The 23037-nt window shown below is 51.8% G+C and overlaps 4 protein-coding genes across 4 annotated transcripts; 3 read left to right on the top strand and 1 right to left on the bottom strand.

The window, feature by feature from the left end:
• Nucleotides 1-173: 173 nt before the first annotated feature.
• Nucleotides 174-6668, top strand: MGAT1 (alpha-1,3-mannosyl-glycoprotein 2-beta-N-acetylglucosaminyltransferase). The gene is given in 9 exon segments (XM_088157464.1): nt 174-1248; nt 4939-5302; nt 5304-5345; nt 5347-5547; nt 5549-6037; nt 6040-6093; nt 6095-6193; nt 6195-6221; nt 6223-6668. Coding segments are annotated over 8 exon segments (1326 nt in total). The 5' UTR covers nt 174-1248; nt 4939-4951; the 3' UTR covers nt 6286-6668.
• A 5732-nt stretch (nt 6669-12400) lies between these two features.
• LOC148219530 (uncharacterized) lies at nt 12401-13963 on the top strand (the record flags this gene model as incomplete). Its single annotated transcript, XM_088157456.1, has 1 exon — nt 12401-13963. A coding segment is annotated over one exon (783 nt), but the record flags the coding sequence as incomplete, so codon positions are not given.
• A 923-nt stretch (nt 13964-14886) lies between these two features.
• On the top strand, nt 14887-17231 carry LOC106864565 (uncharacterized). Its single transcript, XM_088157466.1, is given in 3 exon segments — nt 14887-15737; nt 15739-16309; nt 16523-17231. Coding segments are annotated over 2 exon segments (1029 nt in total). The 5' UTR covers nt 14887-15167; the 3' UTR covers nt 16198-16309; nt 16523-17231.
• Nucleotides 17232-18367: 1136 nt separating this feature from the next.
• Nucleotides 18368-22624, bottom strand: LOC106863343 (1-acyl-sn-glycerol-3-phosphate acyltransferase alpha-like). The gene is given in 11 exon segments (XM_088157467.1): nt 18368-19632; nt 19634-19676; nt 20225-20267; nt 20270-20305; nt 20396-20491; nt 20853-21007; nt 21137-21160; nt 21684-21803; nt 21806-21816; nt 22294-22442; nt 22444-22624. Coding segments are annotated over 11 exon segments (1080 nt in total). The 5' UTR covers nt 22480-22624; the 3' UTR covers nt 18368-19265.
• Between the last annotated feature and the right edge of the window lie 413 nt (nt 22625-23037).

Here is a 23037-nt window from a genome sequence, read left to right as displayed (position 1 = left end):
CATACCGGAAGTGCCTTGGCCACTTCTGATTGGTCGGGCTGGTGTGTAGTGGGCGTGGCTTCTGCCGTTGCCACGGCTACACTTCCGGTGCGGCCAACCGGAAGTGGCGGCGCTACCGGGAGGCGCCGCCGGTACCGGGGGAGGGGGGGGGGGGGAGGGGAACGGATCGGGGTTTTTGGGGGGATTTTGGGGGGACTTCCGGGTTTGGGGGGGATCCCCGGGTTTGGGAGGGACCCTAAAATTTGGGGGGGGCCCCAAAAAACCGCGGGGAGCGCGGGCGGCGCCGTTTGAGGCCTGAGGGAAACCCCGGAAGGGTCTGAGGGGGAATTTTGGCGCCATTTTGGCTCTGAGGGGAGCGGGGGGGGGGGGGGTCGGGGGTTCGGGGAATTTTTGGCGATTTTTGGGATTTTTTGAGGCGATTTTTGCGGGTTTTGGGGGTTTATTTTGGGGTTTTTTAGGGTTTATTTGGGTTCTTTTAGGAGGGTTTTTGGGTTTTTTTAAGGGGTGTTTACGGGGAATTTATTTTTTAAATTTTGAGGATTTTTTAAAGATTTTTTGAGGGGCTTCCGGGTTTTTTTTGAGGGGTTTGTTTGGCTTTTCCTGAGGGATTTTTTTGGGGGGGAAAAGTTTTGTGGGATTATTTTTTGTTTTTAAGGTTATTTTGGGGGTGTTTTGGGATTATTTTGGGGGGGTTTAGGGTTTTTTTTTAGGGGATTTATTGGGATTTGGAGGGGGCGTTATTTGCGTTTTCCTGAGGGGTTTTTGGGGGAAGTTTTGAGGGTTTTTTATTTAATTTTTGAGGGGTTTTTTTTGGTTTTGGGGGGATTTTTTTTGTGTTTTGGGGATGTATTTTTATTTTTTAAAATTTGGGGGGGGGGGGTTGAGGGGCTTTTGGGGCGATTTTTGGGATTTTTGGAAGTTTTTTAGTGGAGAATTTTGGAGTTTTTTGGGGTTTATTTTGAAGAAGTTTTGGGGGGGATTTTTGTGGATTTTAAATTTTTTTTTTCCTGCGCCCCTCGAATCCTTTCAGATCTCCCTGAAAAATTCCAAAATTTTAATTTTTAACCTTTTTTTTCCCTTTTATTTTTTTTTTTTTTTAGGATTTCTCCGGACCCTCCCCCCCCCATCTCAGAGGCCGGACCCCCCCTCAAGGAGCTGAAAATTCCCAAATTTCCCCAAAATTCCCCAAAAAATCGGGGGGGGAGGGGGGGAACCCCAGCGACCCCCCTCCCCCTGCAGCAGCACCAGGTGAATTCCTCAAGTTTTTTTTATATCCCCAAAAATAATAAAAAAATGAAAAATTAAAAAAAAAAATATAATTTTGGGGGGAGGGGCCGTGGGATCCCCGCTTGGTTTTGCCCAAAATTTGAGATTTTTTTTTTTCTGGTTAAATTTTGGATTATTTTGGAGTTTTCCCAATTTTTTTTTTTTTTTTTTTTTCCGAGGGGATTTTGGGTTAAAAATCGGAATTTTGAGGAGTTTGGGAAGTGGGGGAAGGAGCTGAAAACGCCAGAAAAAAAATTCAGGAATTTGGGGGATTTTAACCCAAAAATTTTATTTAAATAAATAATTTTTTTTTTTTTAAATAATATAATAAATAAAATTTTTTTGGGGAAGGGGGGAAAAAGGGAAAAATTCCGATTTTGACCCGAACTTTTGGGGATTTTTTTGGGGAGTTTCGGTGGGATTTGATCAATCCTTTTTTTTTTTTTTTTGCCCAGAGGGGCAGGGAAAATTCACATTTTGCTCACTCAGCACCTCCAGCAGCAGCTGGGACAAAACTCCCGAACCCGGGACCAAAATTCGCCGATTTTGACCCCAAAAAAAAAAAAAAAAAAAAATTAAAAAATTAAATTAATTAAATTCGATCCAAAACTCAGCGATTTCCAACCAAACTTCCCGGATTTGGATAAAAAAAATCCGAATTTTCGGGGACAAATCCTTGAATTTCTCATCCAAACTTCCGCATTTTGGAGCTGAAAAACTCCAAATTTGGGAGGAAAATTCCGATTTTTGGGGTCAAATCCGCGCATTTTGGAGCCTCCCCCCGCAGGTAATTCCCTCCCCCTCTCGTTTTTCCCCAAAATTCAATTTTTTTTCCTACTTTTCACCTTTTTTTTTTCACCTTTTCCGGGTTTTTTCGGGGAATTTTCCGAAATTTTCTTTTTTTTTCCTCAATTTCTTTTTTCTCTCTTTTTCCCCACCGGGTTCCCTTTGCCCCCCACCCCTCGGAATTGAATTTTTTGGGGTCAAATCTCGCTTTTCCGGGGTTTTTTATTTGGTTTTTTTGTTGTTGTTTTTTTTTTAATTCCCTTTTTCCGCCGACGTGGCCCGGGGCAGATTTAACCCTTCAGCTCCCGGCACATTTCTCTTTTTTTTTTTCATTTTTTTTCCTTTTTCTTTTTTTATTTTTTTAAAATAATTTTTTTCCAATTTTTTAACCCTTTTTTTCCCCCCCTCTCCTTTTCTTAATTTTTTTTTCACTTCTCCTGTTGTTTTTTTTTTTTAAATTTATTTTTGCTTTTTTTTTTGTTTTTTCTTATCCTGGAATTTTTTTTTCCCTTTTCCCGGTTTTATTTTTTTTTTTTTTGGAGCTTTCCTTGTGGTTTTTTTTTTTAATTTATTTTCACTTAATTCCCTTCCTCATTTTTCTCCTTTTTTTCCCTCTTTTTTCTCCATTTTTCACCATTTTTTTCCTTTTTCCCCCCCTTTTTTTCTCCCTTTTTTCTCCCCATTTTCCTCCATTTTTTTCCCCTTTTTTCCCTTTATTTCCATTTTTCCTTTTTTTCCTTTTTTTCCTTTTTTCTCCCTTTTTTCTTTTTCCTTTTCCCTCCCTTTTCCCACTTTTTCCTCCTTTTTCCCCCTTTCTTTTTCATTTTTTCTCCCTTTTTTCCCTTTATTTTCCCTTTTCTCCTTTTTCTTTTTTTTTCTCATTTCTCCCCTTTTTTTTCCCTTTTCCCTTTTATTTTTCCTTATTTTTTCTCCTTTTTTTTTTTCATTTCCCCCCCTTTTTTTCCCATTTTTTTTCCATATTTTCTCCCTTTTTTTCCCCTCCTCAAACCCCCAAATTCCTGCATTTTTTCCACATCAAACCCAACATTTCCACGACTTTTATCCCATTTATTTTTTTTTTTTTTCCCCACCTTGGAATGGAAAATCCTGAGTTAAAATTTAACAGGGTTGGACTCTGCCCTGGGAATTCAGGATTTGCTTTTTTCCTGCTTTTTTTTCTTTTTTTTAATTTCAATTAAAACTGAATTAAAAATTCATTTTTAAATGGAATTTTAAGGATCTTTTCCCCCTCACTGAAATTTTGGGTTTTTTCCTTTTTTTTCCCTCATTTTTTCTCATTTTTTAAACAATTTTGGGGCATTTTTAAGTGGATTTCAGGAAATTTTAGGGACTTTTTTAAGATTTTTTTAATTTTTTTCTCTCCCATTTCATTCCCACTGTTTTAAAATTCATTTTTTGCCCTTTTTTGAGAGATTTTGGGGACATTTTTGGGGTTTTTTTTACTCCCCAAAACCCACAAAGTTTCGATTTTTTGCTGCTTTGGGGTTTCCGGGGGGGGATTTTGGGGTAAAAAAAGGGAATTTTGGGGCCTGGAATTTGGGAATTGTGACTTTTTTTCAGCTGAAATGTGGAAATTGTCACTTTTTTATGTCCCTAATTCAGAAATTTTGACTTTTTTCCGCCTGAAATTTGGAAATTTTGGGTTTTTTGCACCCCTAATTTGGAAATTTTGACTTTTTTTTTCACCCTTAATTTTGAATTTTTTTTCCCACCCCCTCATTTCCCAAACCCCACCTTTCCCTTCCCACCCCAAACCCCTCATTCCCAACCCCAAAAATTGATTTCATTTTCTTTTATTTCATTTATTTCATTCATTTCATTGACTTCATTTATTTCACTTATTTCATTTGATTCATTCATTTATTTCATTTATTTCACTTATTTTATTTCATTTATTTCACTTCATTCATTTCATTCATTTAATTTATTTCACTTCTTTCATTTATTTCATTTATTTCATTTAATTCATTTAATTCATTCATTTAATTTATTTTATTCATTTCACTTCTTTCATTTATTTCATTTAATTCATTCATTTAATTTATTTCATTTATTTCACTTATTTCATTTAATTCATTCTTTTCACTTATTTCATTTATTTCACTTATTTATTTCACTTATTACACTTATTTAATTTATTTCATTCCTTTCACTTATTTCACTTATTTCATTTATTTCACTTATTTTATTTCATTCATTTCATTTAATTCATTCATTTAATTTATTTAATTTCACTTATTTCATTCATTTCATTTATTTCACTTATTTCACTTAATTCATTTATTTCATTTAACTCATTTATTTCATTCATTTCGTTTATTTTGTTTATTTCATTTAAATTAATTCATTTAACTTATTTAATTCATTTCACTTATTTCACTTATTTCATTCATTTCATTTATTTCATTCATTTCATTAATTCCACTTATTTCATTTATTTCATTTAATTAATTCATTTCATTTATTTCACTTATTTCTTTTATTTCATTTATTTCACTTATTTCATTTGATTCATTCATTTCATTCATTTCACTTATTCATTTAATTCATTCATTGAATTTATTTCATTTATTTCACTTATTTCACTTATTTCATTCATTTCATTTCCTTCATTATTATTTATTTATTTCATTTCATTCATTTAATTCATTTCATTCATTTCACTTATTTCATTATTCATTCATTTCATACATTTCATTTCCTTCCTTCTTTATTTTATTCATTTCATTCATTTCATTTATTTCACTTATTCATTTATTCCATTTATTTCACTTATTTCATTTAATTCATTCATTTCACTTATTCCACTTATTTCATTTTTTATTCCATTCATTCCCTCTTTCCCCCCTCTCCTTTTTTTCCCAGCCCCATGTGAACGATGCTGAAGAAAACCAGCCTGGCTCTGTGGGGGGCCGCGCTCTTCCTCGCCTGGAACGGGCTCCTGCTCCTCTTCCTCTGGAGCCGCCCGGGCTCGGCGCCCGACTCCTCCATGGCCCGCGACGCGCCGGGCTCGGCGCTGCTGCCGGCGCAGCTGCTGCAGCTGGCGCAGGACGCCGAGGCCGAGCTGCGGCGCCAGCGGGAGCTGCTGCTGCAGATCCAACGTTTGGGCCGAATGCGACGCCCGGCGACGTCAGCGCCACCGCAGCAACCGCCGCGACCGCGCGGCGACGAGCCCGCCGTCATCCCCGTGCTGGTGCTGGCGTGCGACCGCAGCTCGGTGCGGCGCTGCCCTCGATAAAATCCTGCGCTACCGCCCCAGCGCCCGCCGCTTCCCCCGTCATCGTGTCGCAGGACTGCGGCCACGCCGAGACGGCCGCGGTCATCGCGTCGTACGGCGGCGCCGTGGCTCACATCCGCCAGCCCGACCTGAGCGACGTGGCCGTGCCGCCGGAGCACCGTAAATTCCAGGGTTATTACAAAATCTCCCGCCATTACCGCTGGGCCCTGGGCCAGGTGTTCCGCACCTTCCGCTACCCGCGCCGCCATCGTGGTGGAGGACGACTTGGAGGTGGCGCCGGATTTTTTCGAGTATTTCCAGGCCGTGCTGCCGCTGCTGCGCAGCGATCCCAGCCTGTGGTGCGCCTCGGCGTGGAACGACAACGGCAAGGAGGCCCTGGTGGACGCCGGGCGCGCCGAGCTCCTGTACCGCACCGACTTCTTCCCCGGCTTGGGTTGGTTGCTGTTGGCGGAGCTGTGGGACGAGCTGGAGCCCAAATGGCCGCCGGCGTTTTGGGACGATTGGATGAGGCAGCCGGAGCAGCGGCGCGGGCGCTCCTGCGTGCGGCCCGAGGTGTCGAGGACCGTGACCTTCGGCCGCAAGGGCGTGAGCCACGGGCAGTTCTTCGACCAATACCTGAAGTTCATCAAACTCAACGACCGCTTCGTGCCTTTCACCCAGCTGGACCTGTCCTACCTGCACAAGGACGAGTACGAGAGGTTTTTCCTGCAGCAGGTTTACTCCGCTCTCCCGAAATCAAACTGGACGAGCTCCAAAAAAGCTCCGGGAGGGATTTGGGGGCCCGTCAGGCTCCAATATCGGGGCAGGGATTCCTTCAAGGCTTTGGCCAAAGCGTTGGGGTTGATGGACGACCTCAAATCCGGCGTCCCCCGCGCCGGTTACCCGCGGCATCGTCAGCTTCGTGTGCCGGGGGCCGCCGCGTCTTCCTGGCCCCTCCCTCGGACTGGACGGGTTACGACCCTTCCTGGAGCTGAGATCTGGAATTTTTTTGGGGGGAGGGAGATTTCCTCTTTTTTTTTTTTTTTTTTTTTTTTTTTTGGGGGGGTGAATTCGGAGCCGGGGGAGGGGTTTTGCAGAATAAAAGGTGAGAAATCTGGGGGGGGTTCTCCCCAGGATTCCGTCACTGCCACTTCTGTCGGAGTTTCGTCTTTAAATTCGAGTCTTTTAAAAAGCCCTTTGGAGTCTAAATTTGGTTTTGGGGTTTTTTTTTGTTTGTTTTGTTTGTTGGTTTTTTTTTTTCTTTGGGGGGAAGAAGGGGCTGGGATTGGCGCTGGCGGGGTTGAAGCGGCTCAAACGGGGGCGGGGATTTTTCCAGAATAAAAGCTGAAAAAAACGGGGGATTCTCCCCACGATTCCACGTTTGTTTCGCTGCCACGTCCATCCGGAGTTTCACCCCAAAATTCAGGAGTTCCGAAAGTCCTTTTTGGGCTTAAATTTGGCTTTTGATTTTGGGGGGTGAAGGTGGAACAGCTCCAGAGGAATCAACAGGGAGATTAAAGCTGTGACATTCCCAAGTTAAATTAAATCCCATTAAATCCCAAAGCCGTTCAATCGGCTCCAATCCAAGTGGGAATGCCCAGAGCTGTTCCAGGGGGAGGAATTTCACAAGGAACCGCTGGAATTCTGTCAGTCCCCTCAGAGAATCTCCTCAGGACCAGGCCCGGGGATTGAGGGCCTTTCTCAGGCATCCCCCACATCCTCCCGGGGCCACAGGGGGTCCCTGCCCCGTGCTGGACTCACCCTCAGCGGTTCCTGCCCGGCCCGGGACATTTTGGGACATTTCGGGACATTTTTGGGACATTTTGGGTCATTTCAGGACATTCCCACCCCTTCCTCCCCGCCCCGCCATTTTGGGAGCTTCGCGACCCCCTCACCGGCCCCCTTTATACCCCGCGCAGAAACCCGCCCCTCACTCCCATTGGCTGATTTTCCCGCCCAGAACCCGGCTCTCGTTCTGATTGGCCGATCCACACGTCACTCCTGGTTCTCGCTCGCTGATTGGCCGGCGCGGCGCGGAGGGGCCGTTGCCGCCTCATGCCCGCGGCGCCATGTTTGCCCCCGAGCCCTGATGGCGGCGCGAAGATTTTTTTCAGGTTTTATTTCATTTGTTCTTTTATTTCTTTTCAATTAAACGTTCGTGGGGTGTCCCCGGTGTCCCCTCAGCTCCTCGAGGGTTCCATCCCGGCTGGGAGGGAGGGATGGAGGAGGAGGAGGAGGAGGAGGAGGAGGAGGAAGGGGAGGAAAAGAGCGGGATGAGGATGAAGATGGAGAAAAGGAGGAGGAGGAGGGAGAGGGATGGGGATGAAGAAGAGGAGGAGGAGGAGAGCAGGATGAGGATGAAGAAGAGGAAGATGAGAAGAGGAGAAAACCGGGATGAGGATGAAGAAGATGAGGAGAAAAGCAGGACGGGGATGAAGATGGAGAATGGGAGGGGAGGGGAGGAGGAGGAGGACGGGGATGAAGAAGAGCAGGATGAGGATGAAAAGGGGACGAAGAGGAGGGGAGCGGGATGAGGATGAAGATGGAGCAGAGGAGGAAGAGGAGGAGGAGAGCGGGATGAGGCTGAAAACACAGAATGGGAGGAAGAAGAAGAGGAGGAGGAAGAAGAGGGCGGGATGAGGATGAGGACAGAACAGGAGGAAGAAGAGGAGGAAGAGGAGGGGAGCGGGATGAGGAAGGAGAGCGGGATGAGGGTGAAAAGGGGAGGAGGAAGAGGAAGAGGAGAACGGGATGAGGATGAAGCCAGAGAACGGGAGGAAGAGGAGGAGGAGGAGGAAGAAGAAGAAGAGGAGGAGGAGAGTGGGAGGAAGAAGAGGAGGAAGAGGGTGAGGAGAGCGGGATAAGGATGAAGCCGGAGAACGGGAGGAGGGAGAGGAAGAGCGAGATGAGGATGAAGATGGGGAGGAAGAGGAGAGCGGGATGAGGATGAAGATGGGGAGGAAGAGGAGAGCGGGATGAGGATGAAGATGGGGAAGAAGAAGAGGAGGAGGAGGAGAGCGGGATGAGGATGAAAATGAACAAGAGGAAGAGGAGAACGGGAGGAAGAAGAGGAGGAGGAGGAAGGAGAGGAAGAGCGGGATGAGGATGGAGACGCGGAACGGGAGGAGGAGGAAGAGGAAGCAGAGGAGGAGGAAGAGGAAGAGGAGGAAGAGGAAGAGGAGGAGGAAGAAGAGGAAGAGGAGGAGGAGGAAGAGGAGGCTCCGGCCGCTTTTCGGCTCCATCCGGCGCTGCCCGGGCGGGGCTCCCGGGACCCCCCCGAGCTCGGCGGTACCGGGGGGAGGGGAGGGGGGGGGAGGGGAAGGGGGGGGGAGGGGTCCCGGAGCCCCCCCCGAGCCCGGGGGCGACCATGGAGGAGAGCGACGAGAGCCTGATCCTGCTGGGTGAGCCTGGCGGGGGGGGGGAACCGGAACCACCCCGGCATTTCATAGCAAATAATTCATCCCCGGAATGATTTTATATCAAATTATCCATCCCCGGAATGATTTCATATAAAATTATCCATCCCCGGAATGATTTTATATCAAATTATCCATCCCCGGCACGATTTTATACCAAATAATGCATCCCCGGAATGATTTTATATCAAATTATCCATCCCCGGAATTATTTTATATCAAATGATCCATCCCCGGAATGATTTTATATCAAATAATGCATCCCCGGAATTATGTTATATCAAATAATGCATCCCCAGAATGATTTTATAGCAAATAATCCATCCCCGGAATTATTTCATAGCAAATAATGCATCCCCGGATTGATTTTATAGCAAATAATTCATCCCTGGAATGATTTTATATCAAATTATTCATCCCCGGAATTATTTCATAACAAATAATGCATCCCCGGATTGATTTTATAGCAAATAATTCATCCCCGGAATGATTTTATACCAAATAATTCATCCCCGGAATGATTTTATATAAAATTATCCATCCCCGGCACGATTTTATATCAGATTATACACCCGGAATGATTTCATAGCAAATAATTCATCACCGGAATTATTTTATATGAAATAATCCATCCCCGGCACGATTTTATATCAAATAATTCATCCCCGGATTGATTTTATAGCGAATTATCCATCCCCGGATTTATTTTATATCAAATAATGCATCCTCGGATTGATTTTATATAAAATAATGCATCTCCGGCACCATTTTATATAAAATTATACATCCCCGGAATGATTTTATATCAAATTATCCATCCCCGGATTGATTTTATATCAGATAATTCATCCCCGGCACGGTTTTATATAAAATAATGCATCTCCGGAATTATTTGATATAAAATAATCCATCCCCGGAACGATTTTATATCAGATAATCTATCCCTGAAATTATTTTATATCAAATTATCCATCCCCGAATGATTTTATATCAGATAATCCGTCCCCGGATTGATTTTATATAAAATTATACATCCCCGGAATTATTTTATATAAAATAATCCGTCCCCGGTACGATTTTATATAAAATCATTCATCCCCGGAATGATTTTATATAAAATTATCCATCCGCGGATTGATTTTATATCAAATAATCCATGTCTGGATTGATTTTATGTCAAATAATCCATCCCCAGAATTATTTTATATAAAATAATCCATCCAAAAAATTATTTTATATCAAATAATCCATCCCCGGAATGATTTTATATAAAATTATCCATCCGCGGATTGATTTTATATCAAATAATCCATCCCCGGAATGATTTTATATCAAATAATCGCCCCCCCAAAAAACCCAAATAAAATAATAATTTAAAAAATATATAAAATCCGGGTAAAATTTGAAATTAAAATTTTAATTTCTGATTTTTTGGGATTTTTTTGTCAGATTCCCCCGTTCCCAAATCTCTGATTTTTGGGATTTTTTTGTCAGATTTCCCCATTCCCAAATCTCTGATTTTTGGGGTTTTTTGGGGTTTTTTGGGCAGATTCCCCCCTTCCCAAATCTCTGATTTTTGGGATTTTTGGGCAGATTCCCCCATTCCCAAATCTCTGATTTTTGGTTTTTTTTTTTCTTTTTTTTGTCAGATTCCCCATTCCCAAATCTCTGATTTTGGGGATTTTTTTTGGGATTTTTTTGTCAGATTCCCCCATTCCCAAATCTCTGATTTTTGGGGATTTTTTGTCAGATTCCCCCATTCCCAAATCTCTGATTTTTGGGATTTTTTTTGGGATTTTTTTGTCAGATTCCCCCATTCCCAAATCTCTGATTTTTTGGGATTTTTTTGTCAGATTCCCCCATTCCCAAATCTCTGATTTTTTGGGTTTTTTTGTCAGATTTCCCCATTCCCAAATCTCTGATTTTTTGGGTTTTTTTGTCAGATTCCCCCGTTCCCAAATCTCTGATTTTTTGGGTTTTTTTGTCAGATTCCCCCATTCCCAAATCTCTGATTTTTGGGATTTTTTGGGGATTTTTTTGTCAGATTCCCCCATTCCCAAATCTCTGATTTTGGGGATTTTTTTGTCAGATTCCCCCATTCCCAAATCTCTGATTTTTGGGTTTTTTGGGTTTTTTTGGGCAGATTTTCCCCTCCCCAGGCCCGTCCTCGTGTCCCGTTTGGAGCCTGGGGACGAGCTCGGTGTCCCCGACCCCAACGACCCCAAGGAGTGGGAAATTCTGCGGGTGGCGCCCCCAGGTGAGTGGGGAGGGGTCCCCAAATCCCGGACCCTTCCATCCCCTCTTTTATTCCTTTTTTTATCCCGTTATTCCCATTTTTTATCCCATTTTTATCTCATTTTTTATCCCGTTATTCCCTTTTTTTTATCCCGTTATTCCCATTTTTTATCCCATTTTTATCACATTTTTATCCCATTATTCCCATTTTTTATCCCATTTTTATCCCATTATTCCCATTTTTTATCTCATTTTTTATCCCGTTATTCCCTTTTTTTTATCCCGTTATTCCCTTTTTTTTATCCCGTTATTCCTTTTTTTTATCCCGTTATTCCCATTTTTTATCCATTTTTATCCCATTTTTTAATCCCATTATTTCCATTTTTATCCCATTTTTATCCCATTATTCACGTTTTTTATCCCATTTTTTATCTCGTTATTCCATTTTTATCCCATTTTTTATCCCATTATTCCCTTTTTTAAATCCCATTATTTCTAATTTTTATCCCATTATTCCCATTTTTTTATCCCATTATTTCTAATTTTTATCTCATTTTTATCCCATTTTTAAATTCCATTATTCCCATTTTTTATCCCATTATTCCCATTTTTATCCCATTTTTTATCCCATTTTCCCCATTTTTTTATCCCATTATTCCCATTTTTTATCTCATTTTTGTCCCATTATTTCCATTTTTTATTCCCATTTTTATCCCATTTTAATCCCATTATTCCCATTTTTTTATCCCATTATTCCCATTTTTATCCCATTTTTTTATCCCATTTTTCCCATTTTTTTATCCCATTTTTTTATCCCATTTCCTTTTTCCCCATTTCCTTTCCCCCCCCCCACCCCAAATTTCCCCATTTCCCTTTTTCCCAATTTTTTCCCCCAAATTTTTTTTCCCCCACCCCAATCCCCACCCCTCCCCCACCCCATTCTCACCCCTCCCCCACCCCCAATTCTCACCCCTCCCCCACCCCCATTCTCACCCCTCCCCCACCCCAAATTCTCACCCCTCCCCCACCCCCATTCTCACCCCTCCCCCCTCTCTCCCCAGACCCCCCCAGCGAGGAGGAGGAAGAGGAGGAGGAGGAGGAAGAGGAAGACGCGCGAGCCGCCCCTCCCCCCCCGCCCCCCGCCCCTCCCCCCCCGCCCCTCCCCCCCTCTCGCCGCGGGGCTCGCGGCGCTCGCCGAGGGCGAGGAACCCGCACGGGCCGGCCCGTGGCTACCGAGACCTGGCCCGTGGCTACCGAGAGCCGGCCCGTGGCTACCGAGAGCTGGCCCGTGGCTACCGAGAGCTGGCCCGTGGCTACCGAGAACTGTTCCGTGGCTACCGAGAGCTGGCCCGTGGCTACCGAGAAGCGCTTCCGGTGCCTGGACTGCGGCAAGAGCTTCACCCGCAGCTCCAACCGCAACGCGCACCAGCGGCTGCACGCGCTGGGCGAGCGCTAGCCGCTCTGTGGCCACTGCGGCCGCGGTTCCCTGCGCGCCCCGCGGCAGCGCCGGCGGCCGGGCCAGCGATCCGTGCGCTGTGGCCACTGCGGGAGGGGCCTGGGCTGGGGGTCTGAGGTGGCCACGGCTGTGGGCGAGCGTTCCTTGGGGTGTGGCGAGTGCGGACGGGGTTTGGCTTGGGGTTCTGAGGTGGCCACGGCTGTGGGCGAGCATTCCTTGGGGTGTGGCGAGTGCGGACGGGGCTTGAATTGGGGTTCTGAGGTGGGCACGGCTGTGGGCGAGCATTCCTTGGGGTGTGGCGAGTGCGGGAGGGGCTTGAATTGGGGTTCCGAGGTGGCCACGCCTGTGGGCGAGCGTCCCTACGGCTGTGGCGAGTGCGGGCGCCGCTTCAGCCGCAGCTCCAACCTGAGCGCTCACCTGCGGGCTCACCTGGGCGAGCGGCCCTACACGTGTGGCGAGTGCGGCCGCGGCTTCAGCTACAGCTCCGCCTTCCTCAAGCACCGCCGGGCTCACCTGGGCGAGCGCGGCGAGGCCGAGGGCGAGCAGAGGCCCAGGAGGACGAGGAGGAGGAGGAGGCCGCGGGGGGGGGGCGGGGGTTTGGGCGAGCAGCCCGCTCGCCACAGTTGCCCGCGCTGCGGGGCGGGGTTCGCGCAGGTGGCGCCGCTCTTGGCTCACCTGCGCGGCCACGCCCCGGCCACGCCCCGCCCCTTCACCTGCGCCGAGTGCGGGAAGGGATTCGGCGGCAGCGCCGCGCTCGTCCGGCACCAGCGGCTGCACCTGGGCTAGAACCGGGCCAGAACCGAACCGGGACAGAACCGAACCGGGACAGAACCGAACCGGGACAGGAACGAACCGGGACAGAACCGAACCGGGACAGAACCGAACCGGGACAGAACCGAACCGGGACAGAACCGGGCCAGGAACGAACAGAACCGAACCGGGACCGGGACAGAACCGAACCGGGACCGGGACAGAACCGAACCGGGACCGGGCCAGGAACGAACCCAACCGGGACCGGGATAGAATCGGGACAGAACCGAACCGAGCCGGACCAGGAACGAACCAGGACCGGGACAGAACCGAACCCAACCGGGACAGGGACAGCGCCGCGCTTTTCCGGCACCAGCGGCTGCTCCTGGGATAGAACCGAACCGGGCCGGGACCGAACCGGGACCGGGATAGAACCGAACCGGGACAGAACTGGGCCGGGACTGGGATAGAACCGAACCGAACCGGGACAGGGGCAGCGCCGCGCTCATCCGGCACCGGCGGCTGCACCTGGGATAGAACCGGGACGGAACCGGGATCCAAGCGAACTGAACTGGGCCGGGACCATGAACCGAACTGGACTAGAACCGAACCGGGACCGGGCCAGAACTGAACCGAACCGGGACCAGAACCGAACTGTCCCGGGCTAGAACCGGGACAGGGATCAGAACCCGTCCGGTACCAGCGGCTGCAGCCGGGGAGAACCGGGAGCGGAACCGGGACCGGGACCGGGATTGGAACCGGGACCCCTCCGGAACCGGGACCGGAACCGCTGGGACGGGACGGGGAAGGACTCGAGGGGACATTTTTTGGGGGGTGGGGGAGGGGGAGGATTCCTCAGCCCCTCCCCCCCCCCAGCCCGGATGGGACCCCCCGCCCCTCCCCCACCCCCATCCCCCCCCCCCCCCGGATCGGAACCAGCGGGGCTTCGAGTGGGGGAGGGGAGGGGGGGGGGACCCAAAAAATGGGGGGGAGGGGAGGGGAAATGAGGGGGAGGGGCGACCCCAAAATGTCCCCGGAGGGGGGGGGGGGGGGGGATGGGGGAGCGCCCCCCCGCCCCCTCCGCGCTCAGTAAAGAATCCTTGACGTCACCTCTGTGCCCCCTCCCCAAAAAACAACAAAAATTCCCAAAATTTAGGATTTGGGGGTGGGGGGGGGGTGGGGGGAGAGAGGAGCCGCAGGAAACGAAAAGAAAAAAAAATGGGTCTGGGGGTGAATGTTGGGGGTGAAAAGGATTTTGGGGGGAGGGGCTGGTGGGTGGGGGAGGGGCCGGCGGGGTGGGGGTGGGGCCTGGGGTCTCTCATCTCCCACCCCCTCCCTTTTTTTTTAAATTTTTTTTTTTTATTTTTTTTTAATTTTTTCTCTTTTCTCCTCGCAGCCCCCGGGGGTTGAACTTCCTGGGTCAGCGGCGTTCGCCTCCTCCCCTCCCCCTCTTCCTCCTCCCCCTCCCCCTCCTCCTCCCCCTCCTCCTCCTCCTCCTCCTCCTCCTCCTCCTCCATTGTCCAGGGCGACCGCGGCGACAGCGCCCGGAGCCAACGGGGGCGACCCCGGCGCTCTCGGCGATTTGGGGTGGGGGGGGGAAACCCCCAAAATTCGTTGGGTGGGGGGGGGTGGGGGGGGGAGGGGCGATGTCACCCAAACGCTGCCGGGGTGGGGGTGGGGGTGGGGGTGGGGGTGGGGTGACCCCAGCGGGGGGAGCCCCGGCCAAGGGGGAGGGGAGGGGGAGGAAGAGAAGGAGACGGTCCGGCAGAGGGGGGGAGGGGCGGCGGAGCACCCCAACATCTGCGTGGAGTGCGGGAAAAGCTTCGCCCGCAGCTCGGCCCTGGCCGAGCACCGCCGGGGCCACGGGCGAGCGGCCGGAGCCGCCGGTAGCCACGGGCAACGCCAGCGGGAACCCAGCGGGGGGCGGCCGGCGGGAGCTCGGCGTCGGTGGCCACCGCGATGGACAAAGAGGCGAGCGCGGCGATGGACAAAGGGGGCGACCGCAGCGGTGGCCAGCGCGATGTCACCGCGGGCCAGCGGGTCCCCGGCGGCGATGGCCAAAGGGGCGAGCGCGCCCACGGCCGGTCGGTCCCCGGCGGCGATGGCCAAGGGCTCGGCGAGGACCAGCAGGACGTCAGCGATGGCCAGCGGCTCGCCGATGTGGCCGGGGACCAGCAGGACGTCAGCGATGGCGAGCGAGGCCCCGCGCTCGCCCAGCGCTCCCCTGGCGTGCCTGGAGTGCGGGAAAACGTTCGGGCTGAGCTCTCACCTGCAGCGGCACCGCCGAGCCCACAAGGCCCGCTTTGGTCGCCAAATGTCGCGACTGCGGCCGGGGCCGTGGCTCCCCCCGGGCCAGCGACCGTTCAAGTGCGTGGACTGCGGCAAGAGCTTCACTCGCCCGCCCAAAAAAGAGTCGCCAACTCCCAACCCGCCCGTCAAACCGCGCAAACCCCGCCGCGCTAGCCCGGCCGGCGGTTCCGCTAGCCACCGAACGGCCTCGCTGGCCATCCCCAACACGTGCGGCGAGTGCTGGCAAAGCTTCAGCCAGAGCTCGGACCTGGTGAAGCACCTGCGCATCCACACGGGCGAGAAAGCCGTACGCGTGTGGCCACTGCGGCAAACGCTTCAACGTCAGCTCCAACCTCATCCGCCACCGGCGCATCCACACGGGCGAGAAGCCGTACGCGTGTGGCGAGTGCGGCAAACGCTTCACGGATAAATCCACGCTCACCCAGCACCGGCGGATCCACACCGGGGAGCGCCCGTTCCGCTGCGGCCTCTGCGGGAAAGTTTCAGCCGCAGCTCCCATCACAAACGGCATCAGAGAACGCACGGAGGGGCCACCTCCGAGCCGGCCCCGCTCGCCACCGGCACCGCGGAACCGCTCTGGCCTTACCCGGGTCACGCGTGTTGAGGAGGGAAAGGGGGAAAAAAAATGGGGGGAAAAAAAAAAAAAACGAAAAAAAAAAAAACCCCGAAATATTTGGAATAATCGCGGTTGGTGTTGGTGGTGTTTCGAGGGGTTGCGGAGGTTCGTGGTGGGGTTTTAGGTTCGAAATTCGAGGAGGGATTTTTGGGTGTTCTCGATGGTTTTTCCCAAAATTCTGAGTATTTTGGGGAATTTCGGGCGTTCTCGATGGTTTTATCCCAAAATTCCGAGAGGTTTTTGGGATTTCCGTCACTTCTGGTGGGATTTAACGTCAAATTCGATGAGGTTTTTTTGAGAATTTCGGGCGTTCTCGATGGTTTTATCCCAAAATCCTGAGAGTTTTTTGGGATTTCCGACACTTCTGGTGGGGTTTTAGGTTCGAAATTCGAGGAGGGATTTTTGGGGATTTTCGGGTGTTCTCGATGGTTTTATCCAAAATCCGAGAGGTTTTTGGGATTTCCGTCACTTCTGGTGGTTTTTAACCTCAAATTCGTTGCGGTTTTTTTGGGATTTCGGTCATTCTTGATGGTTTTTCCCCAAATTCTGAGGGTTTGGGGCAATTCCCGACACTTCTGGTGGGATTTAGGTTCGAAATTCGAGGACGTTTTTTGCGGAATTTCTGGCGTTCTTGATGGTTTTTCCCTAAATTCTGAGGTTTTTGGAGAATTTCGGTCATTCTCGATGGTTTTATGCCAAAATTCGGATTTTTGGGGGATTTTCGTCACTTCTGGTGGTTTTTAACCTCAAATTCGATGAGTTTTTTTCGGGATTTCGGTCATTCTTGATGGTTTTTCCCTAAATTCTGAGAGTTTTTTGGGATTTCGACACTTCTGGTGGTTTTTAACCTCAAATCGATGAGGTTTTTTTGAGAATTTCGGGCGTTCTCGATGGTTTTATCCCTAAATTCGGATTTTTTTTGCGATTTCCGACACTGCTGGTGGGGTTTAGGTTCGAAATTCGAGGAGGGATTTTTGGATTTCGGTCATTCTCGATGGTTTTTCCCCAAATTCTGAGGTTTTTTGAATTTCCGCCACTTCTGGTGGTTTTTAGCCCTAAAATCGATGAGGTTTTTTTTTTTTTTGAAATTTCGATCATTTCTCGTGTCTTTCTATCCGCGAATTCTTTCCGAGGTTTTTTTGGGTTTTTTCTTTAATTTCGGGCGTTTCTCCCTCAATTCTCTCAGATTTTTTTCAGAATTTGGCCACTCTTGATGTTTTTTTCCCTCCCCATATTCAGAAGATTTTTTTTTAATTTCGGTCATTTCTGGTGTTTTCTTTCCTCAGATTCTCACATTTGAGCCCCCCCAAAAATCCCGGTTTATTTTGAATTTTTAATTTATTTTTAATTTTATTCGGCTGGGTGGGGTTGAGTGGGAGGGGAGGCCCCAGAGCAGAATTTGGGTGAAATCCGGAGGGAAAAGGGAAATTCAAACCCGGGAGAGAAAGGGGGAATGAATTCAGTCCCAGCCTAAATCCCAGTCCCAGTTCTGGTCCCAGTCCCAGCCTAAATCCCAGTCCCAGCCTAAATCCCAGTCCCAGTTCTGGTCCCAGTCCAATCCAAATCCCAGTTCCGTTATTCCAGTTCCAATCCTGATCTCAATCCCAGTCCCATCATCTTGATCCCAGTCCAAATCCCAGTGTCAATCCCAGTCCCAGTCCCGATCCCATTTCCAATCCTGGTCTCAGTCCCAGTCCCATCATTTTAATCCCAGTCCTGATCCCAATCCCACTCCCAGTCCCATTATCCCAATCCTGATCCCAGTCTTGATCCCAGTCTCAGTTCCAGTCCCATTATCCAATCTTGATCCCAGTTCCAGTTCCAGTCCAAATCCCAGTTCCAGTCCAAATCCCAGTCCCGATCCTCATCCTGATCCCAGTCCCAGTTCTGATCCCAATCCCAGTCCCAGTCCCATTATCCCAATCCTGATCCCAGTTCCAGTCCCAGTCCCAATCCCAGTCCCATTATCCCAGTTCTGATCCAGTCCCAATCCTCATCCTGGTCCCAGTCCCAGTTCTGATCCCAGTCCCAGTCCCAGTCCCCATTATCCCAGTCCCAATCCTGATCCCATTATCCCAGTCCCATTATCCCAGTCCCAGTCCCATTATCCCAATCCCAGTCCCATTATCCCAGTTCTGCTCCCAGTCCCGCCCCCCGCCCCCCCCGTGGGCCCCAAATCGGAGCCCCCAAACCCGGGACCCTCCCCACAATTCCCAACCCCCACCGCGATGACATCATCACCCCACCCTGATGACATCATCGCCACCCCCAGTGACGTCACAGCACCCCACACATTGGGGGGGAGGGTTTTGGGGGGGGTTTATTAAAAGCCGGGGGGGGCCCCGAGGGAAATTTGGCAAAACCCGCGCCCCTCCCCCCCCCCCCCAATAAATACACGGCCTCGAGGGGGGCGGGGCTTGGCTACGGCAGCCAATCAGCACCGGCCACGCCCGGCACACACCCCCCCCCCCCCGGCCACGCCCCTGCCGTGGGTCAGGCCCAACTTGGGGGTCACTCCAGGCCCCACTTAGGGGTCAGTCTGGACCCCACTTAGGGGTCACTCCAGGCCCAACTTAGGGGTCAGTCTGGACCCACTTGTGGGTCAGTCCCTGCCCCATTTGGGGTCACTCCAGGCTCAACTTGGGGGGTCACTTGTGGCCTCATTTGGGGTCACTCTGGGCCCCACTTAGGGGTCAAACCGTGTCCAACTTGGGGGTCACTCCAGACCCCGCTCATGAACAATCCTGGACCCACTTGGAGCGTGCTGGACTTGGGGGTCAGTCCAGCCCCGTTTGGGTCACTCTGGGCCCCACTTAGGGGTCAGTCCAGGCCCAACTCGGGGGTCAGTCCCACATCCTGCCATGGGTCAGCTTCTGCCCCACTCAGGGCTCACTTTGTCCCCACTTTGGGGTCAGTTTGTCCCCACTTAGGGGTCAGTCCGTGCCCCACTTTGGGGGTCAGTCCGTGCCCCACGTCAGGGTCACTTTGTCCCCACTTAGGGGTCAGTCCGTGCCCCACTCGTGGCCCAGTCTGTCCCCACTTTGGGGTCACTTTGTCTCCACTTGGGGGTCAGTCCCTGCCCCACTGCCGGCTCCTCCGTGGGGCTGCAGGGTCAGGGGTCACTGCGGGGTCCCCCCGTGGGGCACCGTGGGGTTCTGGGGGGTCACTCTGGGTGGCCGTGGGGCTCAGGGGTCACTCTTGGTCACTGCCGGACGCTGGGGTCGCTCCAGAGATCCCAGACGCTCTGGGGGTCACGGTGGTCACTCCGGGGGTCCTGGGGGTCACTCCGGGGGTCACTCTGGTGCCACTCCGGCCATTTCTGTGGTCACTCTGGTGGTCACTCCGGGGGTCACTCCGGGTCTCTCTGTGGTCACTCTGGTGGCCACTGGGGGTCTCTCGGTGGCCACTCCGGGGTTCACTCTGGTGGCCACTGGGGGTCTCTCGGTGGCCACCGGGGGTCTCTCGGTGGCCACTCTGCAGCTCGGCCGAGAGCCCCTCGAAGGCGTCCAGCATGGCCGCCCGCACGCGCTCCGTCAGCGCGGGGACATCGGCCGGCCCAGCCCAGCGTGGGCAGCGGCGGCAGCACCTGGATCACACACTGCCCTGGGGGGCGTGTGGGTCAGGGGCTGCCCCATAGAGACACCCCAGACCCATAGAGAGACCCCAGACCCACAGCACCTGGATCACACACTGCCCTGGGGGGGCGTGTGGGTCAGGGGCTGCCCCATAGAGACACCCCAGACCCATAGAGAACCCATAGAGAGACCCCAGACCCATAGAGAGACCCCAGACCCACAGCACCTGGATCACACACTGCCCTGGGGGGGGCGTGTGGGGTCAGGGGCTGCCCCATAGAGACACCCCAGACCCACAGAGACCCCGTAGAGAGACCCCAGGCCCACAGACAGACCCCATGGAAAAAACCCCAGACCCACAGAGAACCCAAAGAGAGACCCCAGGCCCACAGACATCCCACAGAGAGACCCCAGAGCCACAAAGATGCCAGACCCATAGAGACCCCACAGAGAGACCCCAGACCCACAGAGACCCCAGACCCACAGAGAACGCAGAGTGCCCCCAGCCTCGTAAGCGCCCCCAGCCCCACATGAAGCCCCCAGCCCCCACAAGTGCCCCCCCAGCCCCCCAGGTGCCCCTCACCGGCCGTGACCTGCGCTCCCGTTTGCTGTAGAAGTGGGCTGTTAGGACGAGATGACGATGGGGACAACGGGGACCTGTGGGGCAGGAGGGGCTCGGGGAGGGTCCTGCTGCCCCATAACCGCCCCACAGCTGCCCCATAACCGCCCCACAGCCGCCCCACGTACCTGGGCCTGCACTGCCAGGTGGAAGGCGCCGCGCTTGAAGGGCAGCATGGAGCCACTGTGGTTACGAGTGCCCTCGGGAAAGACCCACACCCGAACCTGTGGGGCAGCCCCATAACCATCCCAAAACGGCCCCATAACTGCCCCATAACCATCCCATAACCACCCCATAACTGCCCCATAGCTACCGCATAACCACCCCATAACTGTCCCATAACCCCATATCCAACCCATAACCCCATATCAGCCCCATAACCACCCCATATCACCCCATAACTACGCCATAACCGCCCCATATCACCCACATCGCGCCATAAGCGCCCCCCAGCTCACGTCCTGGCTCAGCATGGTGTGTGCAGACGCTGATGGAACACCAACCTCTGCCACCCCATAGCGCCCCATAGCGCCATAACCACCCCATAACCGCCCCATAAGCGCCCCATAGCGCCCCCCAGCTCACGTCCTGGCTCAGCATGGTGTGCGCAGCCTCGGCCATGACGCTGATGGCGTCGTGGGTCCGTTTGCGGTCGATGAAGATGATGCCCCCGAGCCAGCACACGACACCCACGGCGCCCATGTAGAGCAGCTCCCGCTTGGCAATGGGGACGCAGCGGTCTGGAGCACCTCCATCATCCCTGTGGGGTTACAGAGCTATGGGGTGCCCCATAGACACCCTACAGGCACCCCACACCTGCCCCATAACCCCCCATGTAGAGCAGCTCCCGCTTGGCAATGGGACGCAGCGGTCTGGGAGCACCTCCATCATCCCTGTGGGGTTACAGAGCTATGGGGTGCCCCATAGACACCCTACAGACACCCCATAGCTGCCCTACAGCCACCCCATAACCCCCCATGTAGAGGAGTTCCCGCTTGGCAATGGGGACACAGCGGTCTGGAGCACCTCCATCATCCCTGTGGGGTGTGGGGGGTTATGGGGCACGTGTGGGGTGTGTGGGGTGTGGGGTTATGGGGTGTGTGGGTGTGTGGGGTTATGGGGCACGTGTGGGCTTGGGGGTGGTTGTGGGGCTGGGGGAAATTTGGGATCTGTGGCTCAATCATTGGTCAGGAATATATGGCTCAGAGCTCTATAGGACAGGGATCTATGGGGCAGGGATTTATGGGCTCAGAGCTCTATGGGGCAGGGATCTATGGGCTCAGAGCTCTCTGGGGATTTATGGGGCAGCGATCTATGGGGCAGGGATCTATGGGCAGCGATCTATGGAGTCAGAGCTCTATGGGGATCTATGGGTCAGCGATCTATGGGGCAGGGATCTATGGGGCAGCCCCATACCCAGCAGGTCCAGCGAGCTCTGGTGGTTGCTGACCACCACGTAGGGCTGCCGTGGGGGGAAGTTGTGGGTCCCCCTGACCTCCATGCGGATCCCATAGAGCCTCTTGACGTGCTGCATCAACCCCGGATGATCCTGGGGGGAAAGGGGGGGCTCAGCCCCATAGCGGCCCCAAATCACCCCATAGCGGCTCCAAATCGCCCCATAGCGACCCCAAATCGCCCCATAGCGACCCCAAATCACCCCATAACCACCCTAAATCAACTCAAAACCATCCTACAAATGATCAGTGGGGCTGTAACTGCCCCATAGCGACCCTAAATCACCCAAATCCCCCCCAAATCCCCTATAACCATCGTAAATAAACCCGTAAGTGTCCCAAAATGACCCCAAATCACCCCAAATCTCACCACAGCCATCCCAAATCACCCCAAATCCCCTATAACCACCATAAATAAACCCATAACTGTCCCAAAACGACCCCAAAATCCCAATAAACCCCTGTAAACCCCCCGAAATCACCCCAAAATCCCAATAACCACCGTAAATAAACCCGTAACCGCCCCCAAACCCCCCAAACCCCCCCAGACCCCCCCCGGACCCCCGTCTCACTTCATGTTCTCCACGTCCCTGCCCCTGAGGGCGCACAGGGGGATGGCCAGCAGGGCCAGCAGCAGGATCCAGCCGTTGTAAAATCCCATCTTGCAGAAGAAGCGGAAGGAGCCGCAGCGCTCGTAGAGCAGCGGCAGCAGCAGCAGCGCCCAGCGCCAGCGCCGCCGTCCCCACCGTCACCTCCATGGCACCTGAGGGGTTAATGGGCCCCGAATTAATTGGGGGGGGGGGGGATCCTAAATTGTCACCTCTGTAAGGACTGGGGGTCACCGAGCCCGAAAATCGCCGCTGTAAAGCTCCAAAATTAATTTAAATTGTACCCCCCCCCCCAAAAAAAAAAACCCCCAAATCTGCCCCCCCCCCACCCCAGGGTCACCTCCATGGCGCCTCAGGGGTTAATTGGCCCAAATTCCCTCAGGATTCCCCCAAAATCTCCTCAGAAGCTCAAAATTTCCGCGGATCCACAAAATCCCACCAGGATTCCCCAAAATTTCCTCGGAAGCTCCAAAATCCCCTCAGGAGCCTCAAAATCCCCTCAGGATCCCCAAAATTTCCTCAGGATCTCCAAAATCTAATCAGGACCGCCCCAAATCCCCTCAAGATGCCCAAAATCCTCTGAGAAACCCCAAAATTCCCTCAGGACCCCCAAAATCCCCTCAGGATGCCCCAAATCCCCCAAATCCTCTCAGCATCCCCTCAAGATGCCCCAAAATCCCTCAGAAACCCCAAAATTCCCTCAGGATA

The sequence above is a fragment of the Sturnus vulgaris genome (genome assembly GCF_052056855.1).
Source record: "Sturnus vulgaris isolate bStuVul1 chromosome 38 unlocalized genomic scaffold, bStuVul1.hap1 SUPER_38_unloc_1, whole genome shotgun sequence".
Taxonomy (NCBI): Eukaryota; Metazoa; Chordata; class Aves; order Passeriformes; family Sturnidae; genus Sturnus; species Sturnus vulgaris.
Note: the sequence above shows the minus strand (reverse complement) of the source record. Positions and strands in the feature narration are given on the sequence as shown.